The 12,019-nt window shown below is 38.9% G+C and overlaps 1 protein-coding gene across 3 annotated transcripts in view; it reads right to left on the reverse strand.

Moving 5' to 3' along the window:
- Positions 1–535: 535 nt before the first annotated feature.
- LOC107286359 (matrix metalloproteinase-20) overlaps positions 536–12,019 on the reverse strand; it is a 17,247-nt gene continuing 5,763 nt past the window's right edge. For 2 of the 3 annotated variants that reach the window (XM_015814715.1, XM_029283915.1), the window contains exons 4-10: positions 10,613–10,738; positions 9,447–9,608; positions 7,938–8,088; positions 5,810–5,946; positions 3,585–3,741; positions 2,629–2,732; positions 536–1,757 (exon numbers count right to left, since the gene is read on the reverse strand). In XM_015814715.1, coding sequence (XP_015670201.1) covers positions 1,657–1,757; positions 2,629–2,732; positions 3,585–3,741; positions 5,810–5,946; positions 7,938–8,088; positions 9,447–9,608; positions 10,613–10,738 — 938 coding nt within the window. In that variant the 3' untranslated portion in view covers positions 536–1,656. The remainder of the gene's footprint in view (positions 1,758–2,628; positions 2,733–3,584; positions 3,742–5,809; positions 5,947–7,937; positions 8,089–9,446; positions 9,609–10,612; positions 10,739–12,019) is intronic. The other variant, XM_015814716.1, reaches the window with a different exon arrangement.

The raw sequence follows: 12,019 nt of genomic DNA on the forward strand, positions 1-12,019 counted from the left end.
AATGTGAATCTCATTTCAGGACCATTGCTTTTTCTGTGCAGGTAGTTTATTCATGTAATTTTGTTTGATTATTTTTGTCCAGTATTTATTATCTATCTATAATAGTTCTAAAATTATCTTTCTTCAAATAGAACAATATAAAATACAAATTAGAAGATTTAAATCAGTTTGTCTGAAGTGGCATAGAGTCTCCTGTTTGAGCAGGGGATTAGACTAGAAGACCAAAGTCTCTTCCATTTTTGTTATTCTCTGTTCCATAATTTGAGAGCAATAATAAGGATTAAATAGTAAGGATTAAATTCTTACATACTTTAAACCACATATAAAAAGTGGTGCTTTGATTTCATTGAATTTTTTGACATTCCCCCTGTGGACAACTCTGTAAACATTCATGACTTAGTTTGGAAATTTGTACCAGTTTTGGATAGGTAGACTAATTATGGTGGGCCTCAAAATGTACATCTATCAAAAACAGCAAAAATGTCAGAATTGGGCCTTGAGGTTAATCACACAAACCCTTTCCTGCAACAAATAATCCTTCTTGAATATTCTTTTACTCAGGAAAGGAAAAGGAGCATCACTGGAAGGGTTTACATCTCATCATACACAAAGGCAAGCAAGTACATTGGCTCCAGACAAGAAATGGTATTTTTTTCTACCTGTGCTCAGAAGAAACATAATATCCTGTTAGAATCAGGGAGCTTACAATCTTCTTAGGAGACGAGCATAGCCCCTCTGATTAAAAATTAATTATTTAATTAGCAAACTGACAATACGATAGGTTGTCTTGAGGAATACTTACAGCCACTACAGAGGATTTACAATTTTCTTGTAGGTAATGAACTGGGGAAGAGCCAGTTTGGTTAGTGGTTAAGGCATCAGGCTAGAAATCAGGAGACCATGAGTTCTAGTCCTACCCGAGGCATGAAGCCAGCTGGGTGAACTTGGGCCCGTCATTGTATCAGCCCTAGGGAAAAGGCAATGGCAAACCACTTTGAAACCTTGCCAAGAAAACTGCAAGGATTTGTCCAGGCAGTTGCCAACAGTCAAAAAAGAAAGAAAGAAAGAAAAGAAAAAAGAAACATGAATTGGGGAAGACTTAAGAGGCTTTGGAAACTGGTGGACAATTTTTTTTGGCCACTGTCAGACATCTGAGGACTGTTGTTACTAATGTCCCTGACTCATACTTCTGCCACAAACCATGAATGGTCTTCCACGCACATCACATCGTCTGAAGGATTATGTTATTAATATATGCCATTGATGAGGAATTATGGATAAAACCCTACAAAATCACATAGGGCTGTTTAGAAGAGGCATAGAAACAAGGGACTGGCATCTAATAGGAGAATGCAGATGGTATCATTTCTGCATCTTATCTGAATTTATCAGGTAAGGATTTCTAATAACTTATTCATATGATTTGGGCAGGTCATATCATCTGTGAATTGGGGATTATCAAAGTAACTGAGATTCTATTATGTTTGTTTCTTGAATTGCTGATTTTCATTTGCTTTCTTTTCTTCACTGGATTTGAGCTATAACCTGGTGCTCTGTAGTCATTTTTCTGAATGTAAAACCAAGGGGACTGCAATTCTTTCCTTGGTTTCTGTATCGGCTAGCTCATTTGTCATCCTCTGATGGGCAGTTTTAGCCTCAGCAGCCCACCCAAGAGCTGGATTTCACAACGTTAACCACATCTTCCTTTTCTCTGTCATATTTATAGGCTTTGGGGCCTGAAAAGAAGTAAATGAATCCTAAAAAAGGAAAGAAAAAAGGAAGTGAAGAACTCAAAGAAATGCCTATCATTATTAGGATAATATAGTCAATCTATCATAGATTATGCAACACTAGCCCATGATATTTCTGTCGACAAACTCTATTTAGTTATTTTTTAATTTATAAATGAATATATAGCCACAAACCAAAAGCATGTAATTGTATTAAAAGCATTTATTGCTGTTCCATAAAAAGTGCCAATGTTGCATAATGGCTACATCAGCCTTCTTCGATGGAGGGTCAGTTGTGCTGGGACAGTGAGTTCCAGAATATATCATTTGGGAAACTACTGAAGAAGTGGTTGTTCTTCCAGACCTTGGGGAACAGAGTGATTTTGGAGTCCCCTTGTTTTGCTTTGTTTCATTTTTGTCTTGTTTTGAATATTTTGTTGTGTTGGTTAGTGGTACATTTCTCATTCTCTTTCTCTCTCTTTCTCTCTCCAGATACAATAGGTTGCTGTTTGTTTAATTGTAGGTCTTTGTAAGTCAATCAATCAATCCCAACTAGCATGGGCAGTTCTTGGACTGTCCCAACCACTAGACAAGAATCAGAATATTGTCTTGGAAGTAGAAAATCCATTTTTAAGTCTTCCCCCCCTATCCCTGGTCAAATAACTAATTCATTGAGTTTGGCCTGTTGGCCTACTTACTCTACAGCATCATATCATGAATAAAAGGAGGATGAGGAAAATACACACTTTAGATTAAATGTGATAACTAAAGAATGATTCAAAAATCAAAAACAGAGATGTCATGAAAAACATCCAGAAAAATTAAATGGCAAGAGGTTTTAACAAGAATGTTTTTAAAACCTGCTTGAAAGAAATCACATGATAGATAAAATACTTACCATTAACTTCTACAGCAGCATCTATTCGACCATTAATTCCTGAAAATTCATCCTCAATGCTCTTTGGGAATTCTTTGTTCATCTTCCGTTTTGTTTCATCATAGCTTGAAAAAAAGGAACATTATAAAGGGGAAGTTCTATGTATAGATGTAGTGTTTTGAAAAAAAAGTGTTACATAAGAGTTGAAGTGAACTTGGAAATTTATTTTGCTATAATTGCAATATCACAGGATTTAACTAAGCCCTTTTTCTAACTATGTCTTTGCCTTTTTTCTTAAATATATACACTTGAATCCAAATGCTGTACCACTCTTGACAATAGCATCAAAGTCAATGGTCATCACTATACCTCCAAGCAGAGAATTATAGCAAATATGTATGTGTATGTGAAGGAAATATTTATTTTTCTGAGTTGCAAAGATCTTAATTCTATTTTCACTTGCAAAGGAACTGAATATGTACCTCAATATTTGCTTATTAGGGCCAAGATTTTAAATGCTACTGAATGAAAATCTCACCAATTAAAATCATGCTCCTATGCTATCTTGCCATATTTCCTGGCAAGAAATGAGAACAGGAGAAAGCGGATTTCCCATTTGTAAGTAATTAATCCAGGAAAAATCCAGTTTCAATCTGATTCATGTTAAGGAAATCTGTATTTGACTTTTATGTAATTTTCCCATTTGTAAACAGATAAAGAAAGAAGAAATTTCAAGGTATGTCAGGAAGGAAACAATGCAATCACAATGAGAAATGTAAAAGTTATGTAATTAAGGGTACAATCACACCTTTCTATATGTTGGCTAAATAGATGCAGGATATCTCTTTTACTGGCTGAGGCAATATTCCAGTATTATGAACAAGACAATATTTTCCCCCTTGGTCTCTTGTTCAGCACTAAGGAATGAAATTTCATGACTGATTATTTAAAGCCTATATTATGAGGAGACAATAAACCTGTAAAATTCGTCTTCTACAAAGAAGAAGGTATTTTTTTCATCTCTCAGGTAGACAGCCGCATCTATGTGTAGCACATTTTTAGGAAATCCAAAATCTGCAATCGATCGAGGAGGGCCCTGCATGTGGAAACCATGGGTTGTCCAATAATGAGGACCTGGCGAAGAAAAAATAAATAAATATAATGACCCTACATAACCTTGCACTTGTAATTTGAATTTCCAATTTTAATAGGATATCCTTGGGTACTTCCACACAGAGTCTTTTCAATGCTCTGGAATCAATTCAAACCTGTGTGATCACCTGTTCTTATTTGGTTTTCACAATTTCTGACTCAGTCTGAACAAAACTTCATGGACTATGAAAGATGCATCATTACTTGAACTTGCTTAGTGGGAGAGATGTAAAAATAAAAACTGCTGCCAGAAGAGGAAGCTGCCACCAACATCTACACCAGGGATAGTCAACCTTGGCTCTTTTATGACTCGTGGACTTCAATTCCCAGAATTCCTGAGCCAGCTTAGCTGGCTCAGGAATTCTGGGAGTTGAAGTCCATGAGTCATAAAAGAGCCAAGGCTGACTACCCCTGATCTACACCAAATGGCACAATTGCTACTCTAGTTTTAATATCTGCAAGTGCCATTTGGTGTAGATGTTGGTGGCAACCTCCTCTTCTAAGCAGCAGTTTTTATTTTTGCAATTCTCACACTAAGCAACTTCAAATAATGATGCACAATAGACTAACAATAATTATTAATAGTACTATAATATCAATTACAAAAGTCAGCTTTATTTGGAGCTGCTTACATTTTTCAATGATACCTTTAATATCATCAAACCACAACATCTGCCTAGCCCAAATCCTTGGGAAAGACTTACTAGTTAATACTCTTAACACTCTAGAGTTAATCTTGGTGTTAATCTGGGTGCTTATTGCTGCAAAACAGCAGTCTTCATTGTTATTGTAAGGTGACCAACTGTCCTCCTTTAGGGAGGACAGTCCAACTTTTGTGAGTTCTGTCCTCCCTCGAAAAGTGTCCTCCTACATGTCCTCCTTTTTGATATTTGAAGACTAATCTGCAGGGCTTTTTTTTCCTCATAGAACGCTCAGAACGGTGTTCCGGAACCTTTTTTGATGGTTTTGTTTTCAACTTTTGCATGAGCTGTGCTACTCCCCCTATTGGCTTTCAAAAGCCAATAGGAATTGCTGCTGAGCGCACCAAAACACCCGGCCAGCAAACTTTGCACATGTAAGTTGTCTGCAGCGAAGGCAAATTGGCAGGAACTTTGCACCCCTCCCTGCTACCCAATTACACCATCTCCTAGTTAGTCCCGAAGATACCTGGAGGAGACTGGAGCGGCGATGCCACAGTAACTTTCTCTTGATCTTCGGCCCTGCTAGGGCAATAATGGCTGTGGGCGCAAGAGGCAGGGGTGGCGGGGCTGCTGTGGGCGGGGGTGTGAGGGGCAGTGGTGGCCAGCTGCCCCCCGTGCTGTGGGAGCCGTGGGGCCTGCTCTACATGGGGCTGCGGAGGGTGGGCGGTGGTGCTGGCAGGGCGGCTGCAGGCGGAGTGTGTCGATGGCAGGCTGTCCCCTGGGGCCAGAGCCGGCACAGCTGGTGCTTTGGGAGCCATGGGGCCTGCTCTACACGGTGGGGCAGCAGTGCTGGTGGGGCGGCTACAGGCGGGGGCACGGCATGTAAGCATAATTACAATATAAAATGTTATTGTTACAAATGTTTTTATTATGCATTTATTATATTATAGTGTATTCTGTATTATTGTTGCAATGAATAAAATGTTTCTTTTATTTACAATATTTTTTTCTTCAATTTATTTGTGTCCTCCTTTTCATTGTAAAAAAGTTGGTCACCTTAGTTATTGACACTTTTTCTCCAGAATCTCCTTCAAAATTATGTGGTGTTATATGATTGACTAAGTTGAACATAATCCATCAAGGAAATGTTATGCCTCCTGCTTGTAATTGAAAAAGAGCAACTGCAGGTAGAAATTTTCTTTTTTCTCTGCCTCCACTGAGCTGCTGGTACAGGCCCAGTAATTATATGGGGCAGAAACACAGTAATAGCAGTCTTTCACACAAGACTGATTTTAAGGTAAACTAGAACCTTGGTTAAAGGTTACCATTACACAAATGATGAATACACATTCACAGATCTAAGAAAACAACGCCAACAAAAACAACAAATGTTTTCAAAACTGACCGACCCTTGAAAAAAAAAGCAGTTCCTCTCTCAGTTATTTCGTAGGCCGCATCCACATTTGACATGAGCTGAGGGAAAGAGCTGGTAATGCTGAGTGGTTGCACATGGCTTGTGAGTTGAGCTTGCCTTCTCCAGAAGTACCTATTGAGAGGGAGAAAGATAAAGAGAAGAAAAGAAAAGGGGAGGCTTACTGCACAGCAAACATACCCTGGGACTTTTGAGAGCACATGGTAATGAGCTTGCAAAATAACTTTACGGGAAGCTTGCTTATTCATAAAACAGGTGCTATGTTGAGCTTGATCAATCAAAAGGTACACATTTACTACCTAGCTAACCAACATGCAAATTAGAGACATCCAAAGAAAGGCAAAAGGCCAATGTGACAGATGCAATCATGCATTCCAAGCTCTGCCCCCCTTTGTACATACAGTATGTGTGGCATTGAAACTAGAATTCTACTTCTACTTTATGCACAAAGCTAGTGGGTTACTTTGGGCCAGTCATTCTGTGTCAGCATGAAAAAGGAGGCGGCAATCGAAAACCACTTCTAAAAATGTTATTAAGGAAACGGCATGGGGTCAACATCCACCCCCATATCTATTAAAAATTGAGGAAAAATAAGAAGTCGGGAAGGGAAGTGTCTGGGAGGATGTGGTGTTCATAAGCAATGTGTTGCCTACCCTTTATTTTGAAGGAATGGTACATTCATGCAATACTTAGGACTTCTATTTACTGGTATCGCTAAATGTTTATCCAGGTCATCCAGGTCGTAGTTATCCCAAAGATGCTTTTTTCACGAGGCAACTGGACTTTCTTGTTTTTTCTTTGAAGACATTTCGCTTCTCATCCAAGAAGCTTCTTTAGCTCTGACTGGATAGTGGGGAATGGAAGGATTTATACTGCTTGCAGACAGCTGGTCATTTGCATTCTTTTAGAGAGTCGACATCATCTATCTTCAGTCCACAACAGAGTCCTTTCAACAGTTCCAAGAAGGCTCCACACCCATTCACTTAGCAACAGAAATTTTGGGCTCAGTTGTGAGTGTAGGTTGAGGACTACCTGTAAAAGTAATTTCCTTGACCCTCCCTCCCAAGTTTTTTATTGAAATTCACAGATAAATGGAGGTGGGATTGCTTTCTCTTTATTTTCCTAGTGCTACACCATACTCATCCATCCACATCTTTATACACAAAAAATGATCACGGCATCATCTAGAAACTGACCATTTTGCTAGACCAGAGACACCAAAGACAAAAATTCATACTCTTGTACCCTCTCATTTAGACTACTACAATTTGCCCTGTGCAGGACTGCCCTTAAACATGTCACAAATACTGCAGAAGGCCTAGAATGTGCCAACCCAGTTGAATGACACTTGTCCTGCAGGACCTTGCCTTGAATGATAGTAGACTTCTGAGCCAAGGGACTGCTGCTTACCTATAAACACCTCTATGAATTGTCTTCTTCAGGTAGAATCTACCTGCCTTACACAATCTAATAAGAAGAGGGTGCTGCAGGATCCAGCCTGATAGAGACTGGAAGGCTGAGACCCAGAGAATGATATTCTCAGCAATAGCCCCCCGCCTCTGGATCAGTTTACCCCCATAAGATAGATATGCTGAAAACAGTACTCTTCAGGGGGGACATTCTGTCACAACAGTTTTTAGTTACAGTTGTTATTAATAGCATTGATTGTTTTTAAGGGCTTGATTTTGTATTTTATTGATGTTTTATTTAAGCTGCCTAAAACTGTGAGAATAGACAGCACAGAAAAAAAATCTTTTAACACTTCATATGAGTCATTGTATCTCTCTCCTTTTTTCTCTGCCAGACACGATAGAAGTCATGCCTAATGGCAAAATCGTTGAGTCATTCCAGAGCAGGAAGCAGAAAGAGGGGATTTTTAGGTGGGTTTTTCAGAACCAAGAGTTGTATGTGAAACAATCTTGTCAAAGGGGATGTTGCCTTCATTCCCAAAAAGGGAATTTGAACCTAACTGGCTATATTTGGTTCATATAGCTAAAAACTGGCCTTCCCAAAAAAACAAAACAAACCAGGACCATATTAATCTTCTAGAAATAAAACGTAATAGTCTACTGTCACTGGGACACTGGATAAAGAAAGCATCTTACCTGTCTTTGAAGAAAAGTAACTCTTTCCCCAGCATTGTTACAGCATCAAATGAAAATTTGGAGTCACAATGATCTGGATTGTATGGTGTTGGTAGGTTGGGAAAAGGTTGACGTGAAACTGGAGGCTTTCGGGATCCAAATTCCCTTGGCCCTAGAAGATGATTCTCTTTGAATTAGGAGTGAAAACTCATTGTATGTGGCTGTTATATTGTATTACTTACACATTCACATTTGCAATCCTCCAAAATTAGATAGATGGAGGGATAGATAGAAAGATAGAGATTATATATTGATCCTTTAGTATTACTTCTGAATAGTTCTAATTTAGTTGCAGAATGTGTGGCAAAATGTATACATTGATAAGGGATATTAATTGTTAACACTATTTTTAGGAGAGCGGAAAAAATGAAAATAGTATTTTAACATGAGCCCTGCAGTAGTTACACATAAGCTGCACCTCCAGAATTGTGGTTGGGTGTCCATGGAGTTATAGTAAAGAAAGTCAAGATGGCGGCCATGATGATATGATCAAAGGTTTGCCCATGGCACACATAAAAAACAGGTAGTTTCAATCACATGGTCAACGGCCACCATCTTTATCTTTAACCATACCTTCCAGATGTGTCTGGGGACCTTTGTAATATCTGAAGTCCCTATGATACAATTGCTGAAAATCTGATAGCAGAGTTTCTCACCATTTTAAAACATGAATCATGTAAGAAGGGGGAAAAAATCAAGTTTAGACCATAATAGAGAATCTTTCCCCAAACTCCTGGGGAAATTAAAATGAAACAAAAATGTTCTGTCCATTTTCCCAAATCACCTCATAATAAAAGTAGAAAATGTGGGCTGCAGAAGAACTTGAATGACTGTTTAGCATAGGGTGGTTAATAAATGCATCTATGTCTATACACCCAACAAAGAAATCTTAATGTGGCTGAATTTGAGCTAGAAAGTTGGTTGAACTCAGCCAATTGTGGTTCCTCAACAGCCATAATGTAGTATGGAGTCATTGGTGCTCCCAGAGCTTGGCTGTTTTCTTCCAAAAGTTTCATTACCAAACTAGGTAACATCATTAGTGCTATTGGGGAATGGGGTTTGCTCTCATTTTATATATTATTGGCTTGCCCTGTCAGTATTGGTGGGAGTGGTGATTCCTTGCTATTTATGGTATTCAGACAAACAAGCTAACAGTAAACAACAGCCCAAGGTTCCCCACAGTTCAACCTTGAATTAAAAATATTCTCTTCTAAAGTTTAGTATGATGACATCTGGTAATTATTAGTAAGTGTTAATTAATCATAGCCAGATTAGAAATTTATTTCAACTAATATTAATATGTCCTACTTTATAAAATGGAAATAGCACTGCATAAATGAAGAACGCAAATGTTTTGCATGAGTTACTAAAAAAAAGGACTAGTTGTAAGGAAGTAAATAAATTAAATCTAAAGAATTTAAAACGTTAAGAGGTAAACTTTTTTTTTTTTAAAAAAGCAATGTGAACTACCATATAATGCCTGAATCCCTTTCACATCATCTTTTGGGAGTCGGAATCCAAAGGGATGCTGATATTTGTAGGTTGGATACATCAAAGACGAGGGATCAGTAGAATGGGCAAGGCCCAGTGCGTGGCCAAATTCATGAGCAGCAACAGTGAATAAGTTGAATCCTATATAATAAAAAATATAATGTTAATATTAGTGATATCTATAGGTTTATTGGATTCCTTGCTACTGATTGTGATGATAACTAGGGATCACTTGAGTTAAGTGCTAAAGGCCAAAAGTCATAAGTTTATTGTCCGATAATAGTCTGGTGATACAATTTCCAGCTACAATAGAGCTGAAAGCAATATTCTGCAGTATATGTATGATAAAGCAAAACAGTTTGAATATGACGACATTATACAAGCAGAGGTGGATGCTGGACTGTATAGTAAATATGAAAACAGATACTTCCCCTCTTTTTGGAACAACTGAATAAATTAATTACATTTCATTTAGCGCTTTCCTTCCACGCTTAGCATGATTGACTATCAACAACAACAGCAATTTAAGACTTCAAATTTATAAAAGAGAATAAAATTCTATGCTATTTTTGCAGGAATTTCTCAATCTTTGAAAAAGAAACTAAGAAGGATATTTATATTCTGGACTGTTGCAAAATCAAGCTTTGTAAGTCAATGTTCCCAATAAAAAGGAATATTTGCAACTCAGGGTTAAAATGAGGGGTCCTTGATGCTCTCTGAGCTTGGATGTCACCTAGTTTGGATAATGAAATGTCTGCAAGAAAACAACCAAGCTCAGAGAGCACCAAGGACCCCTTAAGTCAATGTTCATGTAATTTAGCTGTTTTCCCCCCATAAAATGTAGTTCTTGAGAGGATTGCTAAACCCCATTAACCTATAAACAATTGATAGCCCTGATCTTCCAGGGTTGGGAAGAATCCAGAAATCAAGGAAGATCTGTATTGGATCTACTGAAAAGCAAACTTTATTGTTGAACTAAACCTTGTGCATTGCAAAATATAGTGATTTTCCTGTTACTGAAGGACCAAGATGAATCCTTTTTTCAGTTCATTTATGGTTGCTTGTGTATTTATTTATACAGAGTCAGTTTTGAACAAATTGCCTTTTTAAAATATTTTCAGGTTAGGGTATAGTTTTATGCCTACCATTCATCCCCATCGTCCACTTCTCTGCATTGTCAAAATGAGTGTCTCCACCCAGACCTTCCCCAGGTGCAAAAGCATGTGCTAAGGTCCCTCGTGGCCCATCAAATGGGTAGGAGTCCCCATGGTCTATCAGAATATAAAAACAAAATGTGACCTTAGAATAATTAGAGAGTTAGGATATATTGTGAACTGCATGGTGTTTTTTTATTCTTAGTATACTAGAATTCTATAAATGGAAGGTTTTCCGTGGAATTTGGCAATGATTGTAGAATTGCTATCAAATAAACCAGTGACTGGATACAAAGACCAAATAGCCATTTCCTTTTAAGACAATCCTTCATAAATTAGAATGCAGTTTTTAACTTGGATTTTTTTTTACCACTAGCATTCAGTGAATCAGAACAGAAGCTCCAGCATATCATCTGAAATAATATAGGCCGTCCCTCCCTCCCTCCCTCCCTCCCTTCCTTCCTTCCTTCCTTCCTTCCTTCCTTCCTTCCTTCCTTCCTTCCTTCCTTCCTTCCTTCCTCCCTCCCTTCCTTCCTTCCTTTGTGTTTGGATTCTTTGTTTGGCTCCCTATATAGCAAAATTAATACAGGTACTCCTTGACTTACAAGTTCATATTTAACAACAATTTGACATTATAATGCTCTTGGACAAAGTAACTTATAACCCATCCTTGAAGTTCTGACCATTGCAACAGTCATGTGATCAGAATTTGGGTACTTGGTAACTGGCTTGCATTATGGTGGTTGCAGCATCTTGTGGTCATGTGATCATACTTTGCGGCCTTCCCAGCTGGCTTCTGACAGGTAAACTGAATTTGGGAAGCTGGATTCACCTTATCATCCACTTAACGACCACAGTGATTCACTTAATAACAGTAGTAAAAATGATCATAAAATGAGATCTGGCCACGTGATGACTCGCTTTATAACTGCAACACTTTACAATGGAAATTCCAGTTCCAATTGTGGTTGTAAATCAAGGATTATCTGTAGAAGTTGTATATTTCAAAGGGCTACTGAGCATCACTTTACAAATTGATTTAAAAGTGTGAAATTAGATAGGATTCTTATCAAAATAGGAGCCGGATAAATTTCTCCCTCACCTTCTTCGACTTATACCGTATTTTTCGCTCTATAAGACGCACTTTTCCCCCCCCAAAAGATGGGGGAAAATGTCTGTGCGTCTTATGGAGCGAATGCCGCCACCCGACTGCGCCGCCGCCGCTGCCGCCGCCTCCCGACCGCGCCGCCGCGGCCCGCCGCGGCCTCCCAAACATGCCGCTGCGGCCTCCCGAACACCCCGCCGCGGCCTCCCGCGGCCCCCCGCGGCCTCCCGCGGCCCGCCGCGGCCTAACGAACGCGCCGTGGCGGCCCCCCGCGGCCTGCCGCGGCCTCCCGA

Source organism: Protobothrops mucrosquamatus, unplaced genomic scaffold, assembly GCF_001527695.2.
Source record: "Protobothrops mucrosquamatus isolate PMUCROS unplaced genomic scaffold, P.Mucros_1.0 scaffold277, whole genome shotgun sequence".
Taxonomy (NCBI): Eukaryota; Metazoa; Chordata; class Lepidosauria; order Squamata; family Viperidae; genus Protobothrops; species Protobothrops mucrosquamatus.